Source organism: Nipponia nippon, unplaced genomic scaffold (genome assembly GCF_047370975.1).
Source record: "Nipponia nippon isolate SJK-2023a ecotype South Korea unplaced genomic scaffold, ASM4737097v1 scaffold_18, whole genome shotgun sequence".
Taxonomy (NCBI): domain Eukaryota; kingdom Metazoa; phylum Chordata; class Aves; order Pelecaniformes; family Threskiornithidae; genus Nipponia; species Nipponia nippon.
In genome coordinates this window covers 3,204,168-3,227,383 of record NW_028262334.1, presented here as the reverse complement: position 1 = coordinate 3,227,383, position 23,216 = coordinate 3,204,168, and the positions used below count along the sequence as shown (strand labels likewise).

Genomic DNA, 23,216 nt, shown 5'->3' with positions numbered 1-23,216 from the left:
GCCCAATTACTGATACGTTCATGTCCCTCCATGAATCTGTGCCGGGGCAGTTCCTCTGCTACTTAAAACCAGCCCGATTCCACGGAAATTACTGGAATTATTTTAGGCAGCTGAGAAACCTTACAAGCACTGCAAAAAAAAAAATCTGCATATTATGGATTTATTAAGTATCCAGTTTAACAAGGCAGATGTTTTGCTTAACAGGAAGCATTGCAATCCCCACGCTCGAGGTGTGCAATCCTGTCACAGCGGCTTGCACAAGGGCTGGACGGGGTTGTCACTCCTCCTGAGCCGGCTGCCCGGCAGCGGGGCTCTGCTCCGGCGTCCCTGCGCCGAGCTCCGCGCTGAGGCCGAGCGGGTCGGACGTCCGTCACCGGCGGAGCCCCCGGAGCTGCTCCGCGCCACGCAACGCCGAGGAGCCCGGCTCGCACAGCCCTGGCGGTGCCGGGGGGGGGGGGGCAAGAGGGAGCCGCGGGGCCTCTCCCTCCGGCAGCTCCCGCGGCGGCGGCGGCGGCAGCTCCTCCACAGGCCCCCGCCGGTTTGTCCCCGCGGTTCCAGGGGCGGCTGAGGGGGCGCGGCGGCCCCTCAGCGCGGGGGACAGCCTCGGAGCCAGGCGTCCGGTTCCCCCCGCGCCCCGGTCCCTTTCTCAGCCTGTTCCTCTCCCCTGGCTCTCCCCCCTCGACGCCGGCGAGAGGACCCGGGCGCCCGGGCCGCCGCTGCCGCCCACCGTCCCCTCACGGCGCCCGTCCCGCGCGCCGGCCCCTCCCCCCCCGCCCCGCGCGCGCGGGCTGCCGGCGGCGGCGCGGGGCGCCTGCGCAGTGCGCGGGCCCCGGCGGGCGGGCGGAGCCGAAGCCGCGCCGAGCCCAGCCGAGCCGCGCCGCGCCGCGCCGAGCGCAGGGAGCATTGTGCGGGCGGGCGGGCGGACGGACGGACGGGCGGACCGACGGACGCACGCCGCGAGCAGCGCCGAATTCCCCGCTGAGGCCGCTGCCGCCGCCCCCCCCCCAGCAGCTATGTCGGGCCGGTCGGTGCGGGCCGAGACCCGGAGCCGGGCGAAGGACGATATCAAACGGGTGATGGCGGCCATCGAGAAAGTGCGCAAATGGTGAGCGGGCCGCGCCGCGCCGGGACCCCGCGCCCCCCGCCGCCCTCCCTCGCGCCCCCGCCGCCCCCCCGCCCTCCGCGCCGTCCCCTCACGGGGCCGGAGCCCGCCGGGCGGCCGCGGGGGGCGGGGAGCCGGCGGCACCCAGAAGCCATTTCGCTCCAGCGAGTCACATGAAGGCGGCGGCGGCGTGTGAGGACGGGAGGCGGCTCCATTGTGCGGCCGAGCCCCCTCCCCGCGACCCCCGCCGCTCCCCGCTGTCCCCCGGCCCCCCGTACCGCGGATCCCGGGCGGCGACGGGGGCGGGCGGCGGGTCGGGCCCAGCTCCTCCCGCCGCCGTCCCCTACAAAGGGCCCCGAGGAGCGGGCCTGGGGGAGCTGCGCCCCCGGGTCTGTGTGGAACTAGAACTCCAAGAAGTATTTTTAAAAAAAGAAGCATTAAAAACACCCCTGTGAAGCGCCCAAGAGTTTATTTTTTTTATTATTACACACGTATTTATTCTACCTTTCAAGTTCCCGAGGTGTGCACATAAGGGCAGCAAACCCGAGCGGGATCCTCTCCACAAATGCTCCGGCGGGTGTAAATCCCGAGCCGAGCGGGAGAGAGCGCGTAATTGCCGCTGGAATTTGTTTTAAATTATATAATTAAAGGTTGTACCCCTAGCGAAATAATTCCCTTTTGTTAGGCCTTAAACGTGTGTTGGCATTCTCCCGCTTTTGTCTTTTTCTGCTTTTGTTAGGAAAATCAACGTGAGGTGTTTAAACAATACAGTAAAACAGTCACTGCAATGCTCTGCGCGGTCGGTCCAGGGTTCTTGGATGGGATAAAGAGCAGTGCCAGTGTGACTCGAGAGGGAATCTCTTTCTTCCAGCAAGTTGACTGACTGTTCAGTGGTCTTTGTGCATGTATCTTAAAATACTTTCTTTCTTTCAACATTTGAAATCCACGGGGAAGTCCCTTGGGTTAGTATTAACCTGCATAACTCAGCTTTTTTGAACCTGGTAAAATAAGGGGGCACTTTTATTGCAGTCCACAGCTAACGCTTCGCTTTCGTTGAAAGAAAAGCGGGCTACAGAATTAAACGTGTGTTATTCGGGTGAAACGGATTGTTGCGTTTTAAATGGCCTCGAGCAGATGAATGGGCCCGTTGGCTTGAGCCGGACAAAGAATCGGGACGTGTGTCCAGTAACGCGGGGCACGAGATGGGGATTTCAAAGAATCCGGCCATTGTGTAGGGAGCCAGAGCAGCCCGAGCACCACAGTTCGGTTGGTTTCAGGAACTCTCTTCTACTCCGGTGGTGTTTTTAAGTGCTGTTTGCTGACTGGTGGGCCAGCTTTGAAGGGTCGGAACAATGTATAGCGATGTGACAGGACTTCAGTTTAAACAGGAGCCTTGTTGGATGTGTGGGACTATTTTGTCTGTAGGTATTTCATTCATGAGCAGAGCATACTTCCTTTGAATCCCCATTTGCAGATTTCATAGAGGAGTAGAGGCAGAAGCTTGGCCATTCAACAAAATGTCTAATTTTTTTTTTTTCTTGGCAAGGGCTCTCTGCCATCATGTCAGTTGCTATGGCTTCCTCTATAAAACAGAAATCTTACAGTATAAATAGATTTTGTATGTTTTAACCCTCGTGAGAAGCAACTTGCTTTAAAGCGTTCCTGTACAGGATCATGCGATGTTTCTTTTGATTATTGTCAGAAGTATTCATATGGCTTTTTGTGTGTGCATCTCACAAGTATTTACATTAACCGTTTTTCTTATTTGTAAAGGAATCACAATTTGAACATGTATCTCATGATTCCCCCCCTACTTGCAGTCAAGTACAGTGGGAAATTAGCAAGAGAGATTCTGTGTTTTGTGGTCTAAATGTTTTGAGAAGACTTGGCTTGTTAAATTGAACTTTACACACTAGCGATTCCTGCATCTTCAGAGGAGTCACATAGGCAATTTCCAAGTGTGCAGTTTTATTTGCATAATAGGAGCAATTTGTTGCCATCCACAGCTCTTCTGTGGAAATGCAGCCACTGAAGATTAAAATACCTTGCATCCAACATTTCATAAAGCAGAGTTTTCTGAGACTCGTGTGCTCGGAGTGCTGCGTGCCGAGGATGAGGAGAGAGGCAGACCGAGCTATAAACTCTTCTGAGCGGACAGCGGCTCTGGTGCGTGCTGACCAAAGCTTTATCGGTCTGGGAAGGTGTGCGGCAGCCTTGCTGTGCAATATTACCGAATGCCTGTACTGCCACGGCTGTGAACGTGCCTCTTGGGAAGCAGTTTCCATCAGTGCAGACTTTGTTCCTTAGAAAATATGTGTTCTTTCTTAGACAGTGAGCCCTTTGATGCAGGTACCCTATCTTTATGTGTGTTTGTAGAGCGCCTAGCACTTCTGGTGTTACTGGAACTTAGTAGTAAACAGCGAAGTTGTTACGTTTTTATCTTGAGATTAATGTAACCATATCTCCTTTGTTTAAACCGCTCTCATGAATGAGCATCTATTTTAGAAAACACATAGCATGTGTCTTACGGAATACATGGTTGTGTCGTATTTGTGTGGCAAAAACGTTAACTTTCCATGGCTAAGAGGGTAGTTCTTTTTTTTAACAGTACTTAACATTTTTTCTTTCAGTCTATTTAAAAAAATCCTCTGAGATAAATTTATCTCAAGGAATTGTGAAAGGTACAGGGTTGTTTTTTGTCTTTAAAGAGTGATGGGTATGTGTAGCTTCTAAATGGGTCCTCAAGGAGAGAGAGGCAAAAACTATTGTGCCCTCAATCAGCATTAGAAAAATAATGGAAACACTCTTCTTTTATAAAAGTTTGATTTATTAAGTGAAAGAAAATGCAGCCATTTACTAAAAGACAAGTAATGGGCAGGAGGCGAGCATAAGTGGTAGGGCGTCTTGGGAGGCAGTGAAATAATTTGCACGGGTACGTAGCACTGCTGAGCTTTTGGACAACTCTGCGACTGTTGAAGGATGGAGCTATGGTGTGGTTGGCGGAGATGGGTACCCTGATTTAGAGAATGCCCCAGGAATGAGGAAATCCCATTGCGTTGCCTTGTCTTTGAATTGCAGTATCTTTGCAGAAGTCGTTTGACCTTTTTCTGACCCGTCAAAGCTGCAATCAAAGAATAGCGATAGCACCTTATGAAGAAGAGGTGAACTTGGACAACTGATGAAAGTACTTACAGAAAGTGCTGAATATTTATTATGGCAGGGAATTGGCTGTAGAGCCAGACATGACTTGGGATGTAGCTTAATACAAAGCACGCTGTGTAAAAGTTGAGGAGCAAAGTCACAACGGGCAGCGAGATCATGTTACCTGGTGCCGTTGGTGGGGATCGCTAGCTGTGGCTAGTTAGAGTAGGATTTCTAGACAACGCTGCTGTAGCTTTTCTGCTCACTGTCTCCATTCAGACTTGCTAAAATATTTTTGTGTGGTATGTAATGCTCTGAGATGGAGCTTCTACAGGTTTTGCTGCTCGTGCTTCCTTCTTAAAACAGGCTTTCGCTCTGAAAAGTAGTTATGACATAGAACTACTTAACATGATGTCTTTGGAAAAGACTGTTCGCTACTACCAGATTGCCACCCTAGTTTAGTCTGGCTACATTGGCTGTGTTTGGTTTCCTGCTAAGATTGTAGTTCATGTAGCGGCAGTTGAAGTAAAAATACCCCATGTATTTGCAGGAACTGTACTGAAGTACTGTAGTGTCTCAAACACACTGTTATCATGCTTGAATTATGATACATTTTTTCTGGCTCATGATTATTTCTTTTTGAGCCAGGATATGCTCTCTGACTTCAGTGGAAGTTGGATGTATGCTAAAGGTAGAGTTTTGTCACGCATAAGCCATGTTTCTCTTCACTGTAAGAAAAGGTGCTTATTGCAACGCGGAACATAGCAGAACCTTCTTAAAAACATGCTGGCCTGTGTAAGTTAAAGGGGGGCTCTCATAATGCACCATATTTAGATAAACTCAGAGAGAAGGTGTCCTTAACCATTAGTCTTTGTCCATTCATGCTGCGTGGTATTTTAGTGTATTTGCAGCATGGTCAAGAAACACCATGTATATTTGGGGCTACTTCACCTTAGTCACTAGGCAAATATCTACATAGCAATAGGCATGCTCTGACACGCAAGCCTACGTTTAAAAACAAAAATCTTTTTTTTTTTTTTTTTTTTTTTGTGCATCTTACAGCACTTTTTGTGTATAATAATGGCATTTTCTTTCCCATTCCCCTCTCTCCTTTGCTTGATCCCACAGGGAGGTCATAATTCTGTGATTTTCACCAAACTCTGTTGCAATGCAAGTGAGTGTGATGTGATAAATTCAGCATTATGACGTCACTTCGTGATCATCAACAGAAGATGGGGTATGTGGGAGCAAATCCTTGTGTAAATACAGATCACTATGATAAATGATAGTCACAGTAAAAAGCCAAACAAGTGTGAAAGCCTTTTCTTGAATGATAATATATTGGCAGTAAAGGCTTTCTGCTTCTGTGCCATCAAATGTTTCTAGCACTCATTGCTGCTGCAGAAGCTGCCTTGACACTTTATGTATAAGTGTAATATACACTGTTGTGTTTGCTCACCGGTATATTACTTTTATACATGGAATTTGGTATTCATCTTTGGAGCTTTAGTGTTAATATACAAAATATAAATATATTTAAGAGTCTTGGGTTATTTAGAATGGGGAATTGAGTATATAATTATGTAAGTTCTAGGATATTAGTATGCCTCAGGCATAAGCACTAAAGAAGTGTTGATACTAATGCTTACCCTACGTATCCTTGACTGTCCTTTAAATGCTATGCAGATATGGTTCAGAATTTAACAATGCTTCAACACAGTTTCAGATAAATGTGAGGGTTTGTTTCTGTTGCATTGATTAGTTTCTAAATTTACTATAACTAAAATATTTAAGATAATTTTCAGTGTGGAAGATTAAAAGAAAAAATATTATTGTATATATTTTAAGTTTTGCCATTTTCCAGTGCTGTTACTCCTGAGTCATTCATGGAGGAACAGGAGAGGTATGAAATCAGAAAAAATGGTTTTTTTGTAAAGCTATGGAGTTTGTCAGCTAGACATGGGCAAGTAAAGTTGATAATTGCCATATTTGTAGCCTGATTAACTCTCAGGTTGGTGGTGTTCCATCAACCACCTTTTCTAGTCCACCAGTCAGTATAGAGATCAACCTATATAGTATAACAGGGGACGTAACGGTATAACATAATAAAAAATATTGCCTAGTGACCGCTTAACAAAGGAGGAATAGTTACGGGGGTAGAATTCTCGTCAGGGTCTCAGGATGAGTGGGTTCAACAGCAGATCCATTTTACAGACAGGAAAACAGGTGGAGAAACTACTTAAGGTTTCACAGTGGAATGGGCACAAGAGTTCATTAATTCCTTGTTCCTACCCAGGCATTTGGTCAGTGAGAATATTTTGTAGATTGTGCAGCACTTAGTAAGCTTATTGTTATGGGCAGCATCAGTAAATTGTCAATTCTAACTAAATGAAAAGGAAAGTCCCTGATCAGCAGGTTGGGATGGTGTCTTTGCACAAAAGATAAAAAGTGAGTTCAGAGTAGAACTGCTTTTGGGGGTTTGGGTTTTTTTTTTTTGTTTGTTTGGTTTGGTTTTGGGGTTTTGTTTTGAAATGGGAAGGCAGTAATTATTACAGATAATACTCAAAGCTTTATTTGCCATAAACATCTCTAAATCCTGAAGTTATTTTGCTCTGTTGATCTTAAACGTCTGAAAGTCATTACATTTCTTTGTTGTGTTTGTGCTGCCAATGATTTTATTAAGTTTTAGGGGAGGTTGTCTTCTTTTTTTCTTATTAATACTTTTATGGTCTTAAACCTTCAATACTGTAAATGCTTACACATGTAAAATATTTGAATAATAGCAGTGTGATGTTGGGGTTTTTTTTAGCCATAAGTGTTTGCAGGACTGGGATGTTGGTGTACTTCCATCACAAAATATCCTTATGCCCGTTGTTTGAATTATTGTGTATTGAATTCAGTAAAAAAATCCCTATAGCTGAGGGTTGTCAAAACTTAAAGTGGTACTTAAGAAGCTCAAAAGAATTAAAATGTCAGGGCTAAGTTTAATACTAGAAGGAAAAAGTTACTAATATAGGTTTCCTCCTGTGTTCTACAGTCTGTCCAGTGAAGATGCTGTGTGAGGCTGCTTTGAGATGCTAACAGGTATCTTGAACTTTTGGTTTTCCAGTGCAGCATCTCTAAGTAATATTTTGCTGTAGGAAAAGACTAAAATCTTGGTTTTTTTTAAAGCATTTATTCACCTCTCCCCACACCCAAAACACAGCCCCAGCTGGTTTTATTCCCATAATTTCAAAGGTTTTCCGAAGTAGAAATAAGTTTAGTTTGTCTTGTATCCTTAAAAAAAAAAAAAAAATCATGATCATCTCTTCACAATTAAGTATGCTCTCATTATTGATATGCCCTCATCTCCACTGTCATTTTTATCACATCTAGCAGTAGAGCTCCAAATTAGCGTAAAATTGGGTTTTGACATACTTTACCCGTCTAACGTACCCAAATGGATGTATCTAAACACATTGAGGAAAAACTGTGCTCCAGGAAGAGCAGTGGGAAAGAAATGAATCTGGAATGTTTTTGTACTTTAATGAAAATATCCTTGTGGACTGATCTAAAACTTATAAAATTGTCATATATAGCTTTTTTTTTTTTTTTTTAAACAGGAAAGTGTCTCCTCTAAAGGGAAAACAAATAAGATTGGCTTTAGTAGCTAAAACAAATAGTCAGGAGGATGTTTATGGCATTTGTACAATGTGGCTGCTTTTGATTCTGGAAGCCCTTTCTAAAAATGGAGCTATCACATATATATTTGGAGTCACATCCAGCTTCTCCCATCCTGCAAAGAACATTTAAAAAAAAATTTTAAATCTATAACTGGATCCCAAATCTATTACTTAAATGTGTTTTTTTTAAAAAAATGCTTGAGATCTCATGCCAAATTAATTTCAGATGTTCCTGAATATTTAATGGAATTGGTCTTTGTTGTTAACTTTTAATCGATCCATTTGCAGAGCTATATTACAAACCCAGGAACCAGCAGTGGTAATCTGTGACCTGAAAACTGATCACAGAAACGTGATGAAATTTCTCTGGCATTGTGGACCTTTAATATTCTGTGTAAAAAGCTCAAGGAATTCATCCCTTAACTAAGTGTTCAGCATCCTTCCCGTCTCCGCACTCTGTGTCTGCGTGACCCCCTAACGTAGTGATGCCCTCCAGCCAGATGCCCTCCTTCACAATTTGTCAATGTCACGACTTCACGGCTGGCTGGCAGGGGTCTGCACAGAGTGCTGTAGGTTATGCTTTTTCCCTCTCCGATAGCCTTCTCAGCCTTTGCTGTCCAAGAGAGCTAGGCTCTCCAGAGTCTGAATTCTGCATCACAGCACATATTGCTACCAATAAGGCTGTTGGTTCTAAGGCTAGAATTTCAGAGCTGTCTGACAGGAGTGTTGAGTGAATGTTAAATTGCTAGCAGCAAATTTCTACCCAGAAATAAACCTCAGATGGTCAAAATGCATTTAGATTTCTAATACCATTAAACAGCTTCATGACAATCAAACCACACTGGTCGGTCTAAAACCTCTTCTGCTCTCTAGAAACTTAAGTGGAAATTGTAGGCATTAAATCTGCATTTTCAATAGCTGTTCTTCTTAACCGTATCTTTAATCCAGATCTTATTACTGCTACTGCAGTTACTCACCTAGTCAAGTAACAGCCCTGAGAAATCTGGAGGGTAGCAGTGCTCTAACAAGTTTGCGAAATGCAAAGAACAATTTGCACAATGCAGTACTCAAGACGATGTAATAGAGATCATCCTACTTAATAGCCTATTTAAATCCTTGACAACTTGCAATAGTAGATCACTTTCTTTTGAATCCGAAGTTTAACTTTAACTTCTCCTGCATTGTAATTTTGTAGGGAGAAGAAGTGGGTGACAGTTGGCGACACATCCCTAAGGATTTACAAATGGGTACCAGTAACAGAGCCTAAAGTCGATGATGTAAGTATCCTGCAGATGTCGTGCTTTTTTCAAGATGTAGACACTCTTGTTTAGGGAAAGTCGAAAGAAATATGCTCGCTGTTCTTTGAGCCTTTAAGCTAAGACTGGTGTGGGTCTTGCAAGCATTTGAATAGAAGAGCTCTAGGGAAATGCGGATCTCTACAGAAAGTGATTTTGATGGTTCAGTGGGTGGCAGTCTTCCCGAAGTCAACTTGGATCAGTTCTCAGATAACTTAAACGTTCGGCTTGAAACTGATTTTTGAAACCTTTCTCTAACGTAATACTTGGGAGGTGGGGAGGGAAGGCTAAGACAGTGATTACTCTTCCCCTCTTTCTGCCTGATGCTTTAAAGGAGAGTAGCTGGTTTGGAACTGTGCGGAGAATGTATTCTATCTGTGCATCACTGCTGTTTTGCTCAAAAATAGGTGCAAAACACTGAAATAAGGGTAGGAAAATCCTGTGGAACTGAGATCACTTGTATTAAGATGTCCAGCCCAAGCAATACAGCAGACATGCTTCTATTGTAATGTGTGTTTTCTCTTGATAAATGTTTTGTGCATGCATCATGTTTATGTTCTTAGTGTGCGCTGTTCATGTGCCATGATACAATCACGTGGCATAAAAATAAGTGTAAAAATCAAAGTTGATAGGGCTTACAAATTGCTTTTCAAAATTAACATTGCTCTCATTTTATAAATTGATATATTGTTATGGAGAGAAAACTAGTCTGTGGTACCACAGCAAATTAATGATACAATAGAATATATATCCTAAGTTTGGTGTTCCTTCCTTGGGCTGTCATGTGCTTTTACTTTATTTGAAATATGAGTTAAGACCTGTCTGGAAGAAAACAACTGTTAATAAATGTGTAAAATGATGGTTTTTCAGACAAGACAGTGTCGTGATCTTGTCTTAGTCAAGGTCCAAATTCAAGACCTATTTTTGATTAGCGTTGTTTTAACTGAGTTTGTTTCTTTCTGTACCTTTGGTTGTACCACAGATTTCTGTGACTCAGAGTTGCGGTAAGCCTCTTGTGTTCTTCAGTGCTTGAGCAGCATCTCTGTGAAGTAACCCCTTGTGAATTGGGAAGCCTTTCCTGGTTTCTTTGCAGAAACTTGTTCATTCTTTCTAGTTGTCAAATGTTTGGTCTTGATTTTATTATTTATAATACATAGGGGGGAAAAGCTGTGCTAGCTGTGTGAGAGAGAGAGGGTGATTTAGGATATTTAGGCTCACGGCTTCTGAAGATTGTTTTCCCACAGTTAACGTATGCCCGCATGATGGGTACCATGGAACTTTGAAACAGAATTTCTAGTGAGTTTCTGGATGAATTTTCAAGGTGACTGGTACCTGAAGTCAGATTCTCTGTTAAGAAGAACGAGTTTATATAACGGTCTCTATGTGCAGAATTTAATTGTATTTTTTGAGCCATCATCTTTACATTTAGGCTCCAGATTTGCTGAAATTGGGACACTTTTTCAAGACCAGTTACTTCAGTGTCTGACCTACAGTCATGTTCTGTTCATTACAAGTAGAGGCCATTGTACAGCTGCAGTTGTTGCAGGCTTGATGTCATCAGATTTCTGTCTTTTTGCTCTGGAAGTTCTCACAATTAAAACAAGTGCATATATTTAAAAAATAAATATCAGGTAGGAGTCATCTTGGATATTTAATTTTGTTGTGGACATCCTTTTATATCCGATTTCATCTACCTGTGAAGGAGTGGACAGTATACTTGCTTTTTACTAGAATAGAAGAATGGGATCTTTTTTACTGCTTTGTGTTTCAAAGGGAAGTTGTCTTTGATTTTAGTGAACACAGATTAGATTACTTCCCCCCCTCACACGTTGTTCCTAAGACACTCTGACATTTCTTTGAACTAGAATTAGCTAGGCTCTTTCCTCCTACTAGTTTTGGAAGGGTGTTGTAGAACCTCACCGCTTTGACGGTTAAACCTTCTTAAACAAAATACCTTTCAGCCTAAATTGGTGGCAGTCATTTTTCAATATTTCCCTTGTGGCAAAAGTGTCCTTTTTACCTTGAAACAAAACAAAACAATGAAACCTGAGAGAGACTATGTCCCCTCTGAACTTTCATTTTGCAAAGGTAAAGAAGTTCATGTGCTTTCATCTCTGTTTCACATACTAGGGAATAAAATCTGGCTTCTCTGAAGTAAAAATACAATTTAAAAATAAGCCTAATAATCTATTTAAAATAGAGGGAAAAGTCCTCCCAGATATCACTTGTTGAATTTCTTCTGCAGTCTTAGACAATATTTGATTGTGGTTTTAGTTCCTTCCCTCGTTGGAGGACACTGTCTTATCCGAATGGATGGGTTGCCGAGCATTCTTCCTAGAGTCAGGCTTTTAATTGTCTTCTCAGCAGGCACGCAGGATCCTCCAAAAGCAGTGCAGCTGGCTCTTTCTCCTATGAGACTGATTACGTCACCTCTTAATTGAAAATGCTGCATCCCTTAGCAGACGCAGATTTTCCACGTGATGGATGCCACTGTCTCTTCCTTTGTTTTAATGCTTGCAGTCCATACTGTTGTTTGGTCATGAGCATGTTGTGACCTATTGTTCATGTAGGACTGTCTTGCTTATGCTCTTTGTTTTAGGCCAATCTGATTTTTCTTAATCCATCTTTTAGTTTTAATGAAGAAACAGCATTAGTTGTAGAGAAGGAGGAGGTCTCTGCAGTGTTGGTCATTGAGAAAGAGGTAAAAAGCTGTCTCTTCAGTGTTAAAATTCTAGATCTGTTACCATTCCTGTTCTGCATGCATGCATATTGTCTAGGTGTATTCTACAAGCTTTCTGATACGAAAGGGAGAATGTGCTGAGTTTTGTAGCAGTGTGTTGATATGCATAAACCATACAGTGAGCAGAGTTACGAGCTCAGAAATCAGGTGGTTTCATGAATCTTAGCCCTGCCTCTGATCAGCGATGTTCTTCCCTTTTGCTGGCGTAGCAGAGATTCTTTTGACCTTGCTTTTGTAGCTCTTTGGACAAAGTTAGCAGCCAGCACCTCCTAAGTTCTCCGACTCAGTTTCAGCAAGCCATTTAATCATTGTGCCTCAGATGCCCTGTTTGTAGAATGAGGGGTATTATTGAGAACTTTTGTACTCTTTACAAAAATTGTGCAGTTGTTTGAAGATGGAAAACATGTTTAAGTGCTAACCTTTACTAGAATTTCTGGATAAAAACCTATATATCGTAGTGTTTTGTGTCATGAAGAATACAATTAGAAAAACAGCCCTGCGGTTACTGGGACTAATGCGTTATTGATAGTGTCAGTTATTATTACATTGGCTTTATTTCTCACTTGAAATTAAGAGAGATGCTTGCAGAAGTAATGAGTGGGTAGGGTTTTATATTGCAACATGGATTTCTCTTCATGGTAATAGTCTCATTTGTTTGTGGTACCTTTTGTTTTTCAGAAAAATAAGAATAAGAAAAAAGGAAAAGATGAAAAATGTGGCTCTGAAGTGACCACTCCAGAGAACAGCTCCTCTCCAGGGATGATGGACATGCATGGTGAGTGGGAGAAGGTCAGCCCTAATTACCCTATTACGCTGCTATGAAAGTATAACCTAACAGAGTCAAATTCTCTGTTGCTCAGATGTATGGACAACATGATTGAGTCAAAGTGAAAACAGCATCAGATACTCATTTGGTACCTTGGACTTCTCTTCCGTGGATGTACTAACAGTTCTTTAAATGCCATTTTTATTTGGGCTGTGTGTGTGGGGAAAAAAAAATTGTTAGTAGAGCTAAATATGAAAATAAAATAGAAATAGCTACCATTCAAAATACTACACTCGGATGAAGTAGTAATTCTGTCGAGTTTGTTGCTTGAAGAACCAAAAGACCCCCGAAGCCTCAGTGGCACCTACTATAATGTATGCAGGTTTTGTACTTTTTAACTCTATAGGCGAGCCAGGTCAAAAAGAATTCTTAAGAGCCAGGAAAGCAAGCTCTTGTTCTGTGGTGTCTTCCTTCTGCTTCAGCCTGATGAAATTAACTGGTCAAGAAAACTTTTTGTTTTTTGCTTGCCAGTCAGGCACTATTAGGTCAATTTCTTTCTTTATTTAGAAGTGTGAACTCTTGAGTCTTAACCTGATATTTATTACAGAGGAGCTTGCACAGCTCAGCTCTGTTTCAGTTTTTTTACCTTGTAGGTGTTTGGATAACAGTTATGGCTGAGAATGCAGCACTGATAAGCTGATAAGAGGGGATCGCTTTTTAGTGGGTTGCAAAGTTTTCATTTCAGTTTTATTTGCGTTTGTATTGTCTTCTGGTTGGTTTTTGCAGTGTTCACAGTGAGTATGGTCTGGAAATTAAAGGATTGCGCAGGATTTTCATGGATCTGGATTAATTTTTCTTTTGTTTCAAGCTTCTTAGCGTTTGCCTTGGTCAGATCATTTAATTTTCTTAAGTCTTTTTTCTCTTATCCAGGAGATGAATATATTACTTGCTTTTTTATCATATATCACTTGTGTTTTTAAGCCATACTGTACAATTTCATGATAAACTTCATCTGATCTGACTTCAGGCTGCTCTGAAAAGAGATGGTCCCATCGCCAGCTATGTGCTTCTGAAGTCCTTTGGATGTTATGCTTGTACAGATGCAGAAGGAGGTGGATTGACTTACATGCTAGTAATTTAACTAATAATGTTTTGCTGGGTTAGTTTTCTTTAGGAATCGGGAGCTTCCCTCTTGGTTACCCGTGGTTGTTAGACTGGCTTGAAGATTACGGGAAGTAGCCCCCCACTGCTATCCACAAAGTGTTAGCTGAGATACTTGAACACTGTCATTGGTTTTCACAGGAAGAGGGTACAGGCAGAATATTTCCTGTCAACTACAGAGACACAATCTGTGCTGCAGAAAGTTCCTGTGATCCAAGTTTTTGCAGGCTAGAGAATATTCTGGACAATTATCACTTAGAAACTATTGATATTGGGACTGGATGTTACATTTTACCTTGATGGGGTTTTGTTGTTTTGTTTTTGTTTTTTAATCTTCAAGACACACTTGTGTCAAACCGTGTGTTCATCTGAACATTGTAGTGGTGGGTATTTGTAAATCTGCAGCATGAACACGTAATTAGCCCTGTGTTATATGAACTATAAAATGAGACTGTCACTGCAATTGATCTGTTTTACTCATATTACAAAATTGTGGGTTCTTTTGGAAGAGATCTGAGTAAAACACTCTTGGTTTTATTGTATAATATTAGTTAGAGCACCTATTTTGTAGTTTTCTGATTTTTTAGTAACTGCTAGAAAACTCCTGTATTACAGCATAGGTTGGAAGAGCAAAAATTGTTGTGGTGTGGGAAAAAGTTAGATGTAGTGTTAGTCTAAATGCTCGGACTTCATCCCAAACAAGCTAGCCTGTATCGTGTTATCAGGGAATAATACAGGAAAAGTATGGAAAAATTAATATGTGCTTTTTATCTTGTCAAATTAGGCTTTCTTGTTTTTAACTCTTTTGTTAACAGATGACAATAGCAACCAGAGTTCAATAGCTGATGCTTCTCCAATAAAACAAGAAAACAGTAGTAATTCAAGTCCAGCACCAGAACAGAACTTGGCAACACAAGCAGACGGCACTGAAGTAAAGTCTGATGAAACTCAGACAGAAGCAAAGGAGCAGCCTGGTTCAGAAGGTGAGCTGAAAAGACCATCTTCAAAGCCAAACAAAAAAATGTTATCCTTTAGTGTATCATTTATTTGCTTATCCGTTTTAAGAACTGAATAATAACAATTTGAAAGAAATGGTTTCTGAATTATGTGAAAATGAACCATAATCTCTCTGGCCTACTGGTCATCCTTCCATACAACTGGAAAGGTCAGATTGACATTCAGGGTCTTTTCAGAGAGGAAACAAATTACTTGGTTTATTGTTCTCATAATCTCAGTCTTGAAAGAAGAAATAATTTAAAATCATCTTTAAAATGGCTGCTACCATGTAATCACAGAAATCCTGGAAGGTATTACTTTTGTAGATCCGTGAAGGTTCGTTATCTAGTGTGAAAGTAACATAGAGGTGAGATGCTTTGAAATTATTTTTTTAATTGTGTAAACTTTAATGTAAGCTTTCTTTTTTTCTTAACCCTGCTAGTTATCTGTTAAAAAGTTAGCTCTCAATTCTGTCCTAATTTTCTAAAAGGGTTACAATGTTGTACTGCGGTTGTGCACAGATTAAAAACACATGTGGGTTAAGAGATTGTTCTGAACCTCACTCTTTAAATGGTGTTTTGGGTAATTGAAACATGCTCTGTATTTATATTCGGAAGATAACTTTCTTCGTCCTATTATAACAGATAAAAGATGTCCTTAACACCATTCTAATGATTTGGTTGTGGAATTCTTCCCATAGCAAAGCAATTAAATTATGCCCTCCTGATATAGTTCTTAGCTCAGTAGATCCACTAACCAATTTAAATTTAGAGCTTTTATCTTGGTAATAGCAGAATGGTTAAGTATGTTAAATGTTGTCATTGTTAATTGGGGTTAAAATTTGACAACTGAACGGTCACCAAATTGAAATAAATCAGAAAGCCATATCCTTCAAAGAAAATGTCAGCTAGTATATTTGGTCACAGTAAATGGTAAGGATTTACTCCTAGGTCTGATATTGTCTGAACCTGCTTGTGTGAAGTTGTTACATAGCATACATGCTCCCCTGACTAAATTTAGGTTCGGGGAAAATCATACCAAGTTCTCTGGAGTAGTTCCAGAGCTAGTTACTGTAAAATGAAAGGGAGAAGTAATGGCAAAAAATACCTGTTATTAATGTGTTTTTTTTCTATTGGTTATGTGCCATGTTTAAAAATTTATTAAATAATTATTTATCCACTGAATTGTTGTGATCACTCAAACCCCTGGAGTTGTGACATTATTCAGCTGGATAGGGATAATGACCTTGTACGTCTATCTCATGTTACTATGCTGAAATCAGGGAGGTTCCTTAAAGCTAGGGGACAGTTTGGGTGGTCAGAAATGCCTAATGTGGACTTCTCAAAGAAAACAGGTGCATTCAAAACATTTTGCTGTGTAAACAAGTCATTGCAGGCATTGGAAGAGCTTGGAGCTTGGCAGTTTAAAAATACAGATTCCCTTGCCCAAAGGCCAGCAACAGCGTGCGTGGTAGCTGTCAGTAGCAACTGGAAGAGAACGCAGCAGCTATGAGCTGTCCGTTGTGGAACTTGCTCTTCGGTGTGTTTTTGTCACGGGGAGGTGTGCACATCACAGAGCGCTCCTTAGCTCGAGTGCAATGTATGCTCAGACACACACGACAGAAACTGAAATCCCTTCTGACCCCTGGGACTTGTTTCTTTATCAGTATGAACATGTTTTTCTGGTGAGACATGGAAAGGAAGATGATTCTGTCCAAGTTTGCTGAATATGATCTTTGAGACTGCTCATCATGGGCGTCACTTTATGTGGAGTTCAGTCAGAGAAACTTTCAGAAACGCTTGTGATGCTTTTTATACAGTACACCACAGAAATATCCATTACTCACTGGTTATGTCATCTTCATTAACCGAAGTTGTCCAAAAAGTTTTTTGATCTTGCATTTCTCTTCATCTAGAATAAATGTATATGTTTCTTGGGTGAGGGACCCGTGGAGAGATCACTTCATAAAACTTGACTCCATGCATACTTCTGAGAATTCATTCAAGTCAAAAAGGATTTTTAAATGAGGTGAAGGAAAGAATGGGTTCCAGTCCTTAAACTGTTCTTGATGTGGATACTGAAAGCAATACAACTGAACTCCTACAGTCAAAGGGGTTTGGTTTTGGGTGGTTTGGTTTTGTTTTTTTGTTGTTCTTGTTGTTGAGTCTCTGCTTCTGGACATACTGTGTTAAACTTCCAGGGATCTCTAACCTGTAAAGACATTTTAAGTGCCCCTGTGCCCTCTTCGAGTGAATAAGTGCTGTAACCCCGAGTCCTCTGTAAGTCTTGCTTTGAGAGAGAAGGGTTCAAAAAAAAAAAAGAAAACAAAAACCAAACATGAAAATTGGAAGCAGGTAAGAGCTATAACAAGCTGGAAGACTTCTCCATAAGTATGCACCAGAATTAAAAATTCTACAACCTAGTGGTTAAGCTAGCTAGCTGAATTTCTAAATTTTATCTTAAAAGTCGTATCAAGCAAAAAAGTGGATTTTAAATATATGGCCAAATTTTGATTCAGATAACTTTATTCTCTATCCTTAGCTACACGGTTTTAGATCCATTAGTTATCACAATTCAGCCCTTTTTGTAGCTGCCTTTTGCTTCTGGTTTGAACCAAGTTTCCTTGCGGTCAGTCCCATTGCAAAGTTTATGTTGAAACTTGTTTGTGAATAGCCTTGACATCGTTCTCTGTTAGAGGGTGTGCAGGAGCTTAGCTCCCTCTAGGGACTGATTCCAGCAATGGTGTACTGCCGGCAGCGTGAAGGCGAAGGTCTTCTGGCAGGAGCCAGTGGTTGTGGTCCTGGAGTTTGAGCTTAATTCATTATATTCATACAGTTGTTATGTATGTTATCATTAATGGTTACACCTGGGTGAAATTTATGCGTTTGTGATGCTGCTAATGAGAAGACATCCTAAAAGCTCCTGCTGAATGCTTTCATTTGTTTGTTTACAGTTATTTCTTGAAATTTCAGATACCTCTGATGAACAGAATTCACAGTCTTCAATGGAAAATTCCATGAATAGTTCAGAGAAAGCAGAAATTCAGTCCTCTGGAGAAAATGATATAATTACAGAGGCATCTAAAAACTCTCAGGTAACTTTAAGTGCAAAAGCCCAATTACTTGGAATTTGGAAAAGAGTATTTTTACCAAAAAGCAAATGTAAGGAGGCCAGTTGTGTATTTCAACTCATTTCCAAAGGCGAGGACAGTCAAGCAGCTATACAGCATTAAATGTACATGTATCTGGTTTTGTGGTTAATTTGATTGGCTTCTTGCATTTCACATAATCTGAACACTAAGGCTAGATTGGTCTGATTTTACTTCTCAGTTTCCTAAACCAGTCTGTGTTAGTTTTGTAAGGGAATATTAAAATTTAATGTTAATAAATTGCTTGGACCTAACCTACTGGACAGGCCCCTTTGAGGACCATCCAGAAGTAAAATAACTTCTATAAAAGTAAATGCATATAGCAGTAGGAAAGTTAATTTTTGTAGATTCAGTGGACAGGATGTTTGGATTTTTACTCACTGGTATACTGAAAAATTCTGAGCGAGTGGGAGAAAGAAGTTTTTCTTGCAGTTGTCCCCCTCACACCGAGGTCCTCAGGCCAAGCACTGCTCAGTCCATCGGTTTTCCTTGTGGGTGGTTGGCTTGTTTCAGTGCACACTTTGCACTTTCCAAACCTTGTGTGTTCTGTCCCGTAGAGATTGCTCTGGCTACAGCAGGAGAAAATTCCTGTGCACTTGGTGTGGGTTGTGCTCGAGTGTGGAGCTGAGGGAAGTCTGGGTATAACCATGCATCAAGGCTGTTGCTTGGAATATTCACTGTGTTTTTTAGCCCGGAACTAGAATTTTGCCCTTTGTCAGTTGATGACAACAAGTGTAGAGATGTTGAGGTAAGATGTAAGTAGAGAAGTGATTTCAGGAAGCAAATGCACTTGATCATGTCATTCTCATATCCAGGGATGATTTTTATTTTACAAATGACACACCAGGGAATTTGTTCATGCTTTTTGTTTGATGTTTATGGCGTCTGAAATTCAGTGCAATGATAACGTGGTTGTTTTTCTTTTTCCCCTCATTAAGGACTCTGAAGGAGTGCCACCTTCTAAAAAGATGAAAGTAGAGGCTTCCCAACAAAATGTTGAAGAGATTTAGACTATAGATTTTTCTGGTCAGTTTTTATGTAAGGTACATCAGTGGGCTTAATTCTAGAACAACCTTACTTAAGCATCTTCTCTTGGATGAGGACAGAACTCCTAACTTTTCAAGTTACCAAGCAAAAATCCAAGAAAGCCTAACAAAGGTTTAACTTCTCAGACACTGAAAACTTTTTCCTGTGAAACAAACATTGAGAACTTTTAAGTTACTGTCTCTGAAATGGTTGGAGTAAACAACTCAGGAGGGGTCTACGCACTGTTTCTAAAGTCAAAATTACAATTATGTTGCTGCTGTATTTTTTTTTTTTCATTTCTCTATTTAACATTGTAAGATATTTAAGGATGGTACAGGTCAGGTATTAGCTTTCATGTGAAGTTCATTGTTCTGGCGTGATGTCTGCTTTTGTTTTGTGCCTTGTGTTCTGAAAACAGTGCTAACTTTTAAAAGTTGGTTTGCAACTGTCTCCTTTGCAAAGTGGCCTATGTTTGTATAATGCCATGTAGTAAGGCTTTTTCTTTTTTTTTCTTTTTTTTTTTCCAATTTTTTCTTTTTTGTTTGGGGTTTTTGTTTTTTTATTGATTTTTAAATCCCTGGTGCTTACATTTTTAACAAATACAGATCAGGAAGCCATTTTCACTCTTGGAGTCCAAGGAGAAAAAGGAGCTTGATATTTTATTTTAGCAGCTATAGTGGAGATCTTTTATTGAATGCATGGCATTCGCAACTGTAAATTTGGTCTTCTAAATACTTAACTTCATCAGAAGTTAACATGATCTGTCTACCATTTATAGTCCAGATCTGAATATATACTATAACACAGCAGTTAAAATACTTACGTATTAGGTCCAGATCTCTGTACTGGGTACAACTTGCTTTACAGAAAAGTTCCACTATGTACATAAATAGGATCAAAGGGATTGATGCACAGTGAATTTATTTTCAATTGGTCTTTTTTGATATCATGGTTTCACTGAACTGGATTTCATTGTACTGTTTCTTTATAAGATGTTTACTTCTCTGTTCCACGTTAATACTGTATTTGGGATTTCTTTTTCTCTTTCAGCAAGTCTTGTAAATAAGCCTTGTTGTTTCCATAGTCCCCACATCATCGTTAAAAATTTTCCTTCTTGTTCAATTATGTTGAAGCGTGCTTATGCTAAACTTGATTGAAAGGCACTAGGTAGGTGCAACTCCCTTCAAATTCGTGGCACATAGAAGTGCAGAACCACCTGCATCAGGTCACAAGGGCCCGATCTCACAGTGGGCTTTGTACTTCCAGGGTGAGCTCCCAGCTATAACGACCTGGTGTCGGTGGGAACCGCTTATTTCTCACTTCAGTACACAGACGCGCGCGGGTACGTACGTATGTATGTACATACGTATGGCGGAGTCGGGCCCTTAGTCTGTCCTCACTTGGTGTGGGAGATAGAACTTGTAATTTAAAATATGATCTCACAGCTATGAAAATGGTTGCATATAGTTTGTAAGCTAAGAACTGTAAATACTTTTTTAAATGAAAAAAATTGCTTCCAGTTGATACATTTTCATAATTAGCTCTTCAGTAAGCTTATTTATTTCTGAATTCTCCAATAGTGAAAATGGCTTGCACTTAGACTACTGCATTGCGTTCGCAATTACCACTTTATTATGAAAACCAGTGGGGAAGCAGGGGGAGGGAATAGAGGGAGGGCGGAGTGGGGAGCCAATACTGACCTTCCATAAGATGTTTGTAGGATTGAACTCCAAATAACATATGACACTCAGTTTCGGAACTTTTCCTTTATGTTGAAATAAAATTTTTTGGATTTTAACTGAATAAAATTTGATTGCAAGTCATTCATTAAAGCAGTGTGCTCCCTAATAAGTTTTTGGGATTTCTGGTCTGATCATGAAGTCCATTAACATTCTGAAAATAAGGAAATGAGGAGCCAAAAACTATATTTGCACAATATATGCAATGAAACGGTAGAATTCTCTCTTGAATTGTGTGTATGCCTAAAATGTGGATAACTGGTCAATGACGATTGATTTGTATGTATATTACATTCAGATTTAAGTGATATTTTGTGAGAAGTTCTATTGATATATTAAATGGGCAAATCTAGAAAGATTCAAACTTAAAAATATTTTTGATTTACTAACTTTTTGTTGTTTTTGATGCTAAAACAAAACAAATCTGATGCCACCTTTGACAAGTAGTCATGTTTACTAATCCCTATCTTCAGGTGCATCGCAGCAAGTTTTTAATTTTAATTTTGTAGACGTTTCCAAGGGAGTAAATAGACTTTTCATTTAGAAACTAATTCCTGTACTTTAGGAAGAAATAAAATATATAAATAGCACTAAAAATACCTCAAATTTTTCATTAGATAGAAGCATTTATTGGCATTATTGACATCAACAGGTTTAATTATAAACTTCCTTTTCTCTCCTGTGGCTTCTGCTCAGAACTGTTCATTGTTCTGTGGCTTACAAGACAAGGCATCATAACCATATTCCTAGAGGCTTTATTTCTGAAGTAGTAATGCTTTATTTACAGCTTATACAGAATACATTCAGAACTTTTTTTTTAACCAGAGATTCTAGTGACAACAGACAACTGAACAAGCAGATAGATTTGGGTTCCTTAGACCTGTTATTGTCGGTCTCTGAGGGAAGAGACTTTGACATTATCTGGTATGAAGAAATCCAAAATAGTGTATAAGACTGTTATTAGTCTTTTTTTGAAGTGCCTGATAACATTTATGGGCCAACGGATGTGATTAAACACATTTTAATGCCAGAAAGTACAGATGGGACCAAACCAGAACATCGAATTCAAATCGACCTGAGGTTTGAAACCAGATCTAAATCCAGCTTTTTTTGGCTTGGACCTATCTCTACCAGAAACTTGTTTTATGAACTCACTGTAAAAGGGTTTATCGAAAGCATTGAGACGTGGAGCAGAAGGAGAGATGTAATTTTCTTCAAAATGACTGAAAGTTCTCATACAGCTAATGTTTTAGAAATAGTGCAAATATCAAGAAGTGCTTCCTTGCTACAATGCTGAATGTTGGAGCTTCAGTTACAAATAAATACAAAAAAAAGAAAGAAAAAAAAAAAAAAGGAAAAAAAAGAAACTAGAAGCAAGCAAGTAAATTAGCTGAGTTTGTGGAACGTGTGGGAAGGCCTTCCGAATAAGCGATTTACTCAGCCAAACATTTTATAGCAGAACTATTCCTTGGAATTTTTATGCTTGGGAAAGTAGTTGTTAAACATTCCAAAAAGTGCTGGCACTTACAAAACAACAAAAAATAATCAACAAGGCAGTATAAAATATTGGTTTTGGGTGGCTATCTTCATACATAAACATTGTCATGTTTTGGAATGTTCTTTATATCTAAGGGCCTGTTAGAAGGTGTAAAGAATTTTGTTTTCTTCAATACCTAATCGTTTTCCATCTTATGATTTGTGTGTGTGTGTGTTGTACAGCAGTATAATTTTTCACTTATTTATTCCATCGGTAGTTATGGTTTGTACAATGTACAATGGTTTCATTTCAAAAATAAAATAAAAAATCACAACATGAATGCTGTGTGAATAATTTTTATCAAGAAACTTAATCTCAGTTTGTTTTTTTTAAATTACAATAAATTTCTGTTTTTATAAATGGTATTTTAAAATGTGCATTCTATGGTGTTGTCTCATTTGGTAACGTGAAAAATGATTCACCTTGGAGCGGACCAAAGGTGTCTTCATATTGTAGCAGGACACTGGGCGGGGCGGGGGCAGTTTGTTGTTGTAACAACAACAAACAAACAAAGATGGCCAATGTAATTACAGCAGCCTGCAGAATAACTTGGTAATTTAAGGTGCTTACCGTTGGCTTGGTACTCGGCTAATGTGTTGTGGTAACTTAAATTGGAAGGAGGAGGACAGTGTGTGGAAACATGCTTCAGTTTGGAAACGTGCTCGAGTCTGATGCTAGCAAGGGTAAAACTCCTTAAGAGTTTTGGAAAGATTCTTTACGTTCAAGATGGATATAAAGTGTCTAGCTTATTTTTAGTGTTCTATGTGCTCTGTTCCAAAGTAGCCTGCAGTTTCACAGACAGCTGAACTGGTCTGCTGGCTCACTGCAACCAGAAGGGTGAGCCACAGCCAGCTCGCCTGCTCCCAGCTTGGTTTTGTTGCCTCCCTTGCATTTACTGGGGTG

General features: G+C 40.4%; 1 protein-coding gene across 3 annotated transcripts; it reads left to right on the top strand.

Moving 5' to 3' along the window:
• The first annotated feature begins 876 nt into the window (after positions 1 to 876).
• BCL7A (BAF chromatin remodeling complex subunit BCL7A) lies at positions 877 to 22,593 on the top strand. 3 transcript variants are annotated; one of them, XM_087754296.1, is made up of 8 exons: positions 967 to 1,105; positions 5,372 to 5,480; positions 9,101 to 9,182; positions 12,619 to 12,715; positions 14,683 to 14,850; positions 17,836 to 17,957; positions 18,569 to 18,759; positions 18,950 to 22,593. In XM_087754296.1, the coding sequence occupies exons 2-7, from the start codon at positions 5,446 to 5,448 to the stop codon at positions 18,710 to 18,712; spliced, it is 648 nt and encodes a 215-aa protein (XP_087610422.1). In that variant the 5' UTR covers positions 967 to 1,105; positions 5,372 to 5,445; the 3' UTR covers positions 18,713 to 18,759; positions 18,950 to 22,593. The 3 variants fall into 3 exon arrangements, with proteins under 3 accessions (XP_087610421.1, XP_087610423.1, XP_087610422.1); XM_087754295.1 differs by lacking the exon at positions 5,372 to 5,480 and having other exon boundaries at positions 877 to 1,105; XM_087754297.1 differs by lacking the exons at positions 5,372 to 5,480; positions 18,569 to 18,759 and having other exon boundaries at positions 877 to 1,105.
• The last annotated feature ends 623 nt before the right edge of the window (positions 22,594 to 23,216 follow it).

Bases quoted from the DNA above. Each gene is read 5' to 3' on its own strand.
- BCL7A (XM_087754295.1), top strand. From the start codon at position 1,014: ATGTCGGGCCGGTCGGTGCGGGCCGAGACCCGGAGCCGGGCGAAGGAC. The intron at 1,106-9,100 runs GTGAGCGGGCCG...GTAATTTTGTAG, and splicing joins ATCGAGAAAGTGCGCAAATG to GGAGAAGAAGTGGGTGACAG. The intron at 9,183-12,618 runs GTAAGTATCCTG...TTTGTTTTTCAG, and splicing joins CAGAGCCTAAAGTCGATGAT to AAAAATAAGAATAAGAAAAA.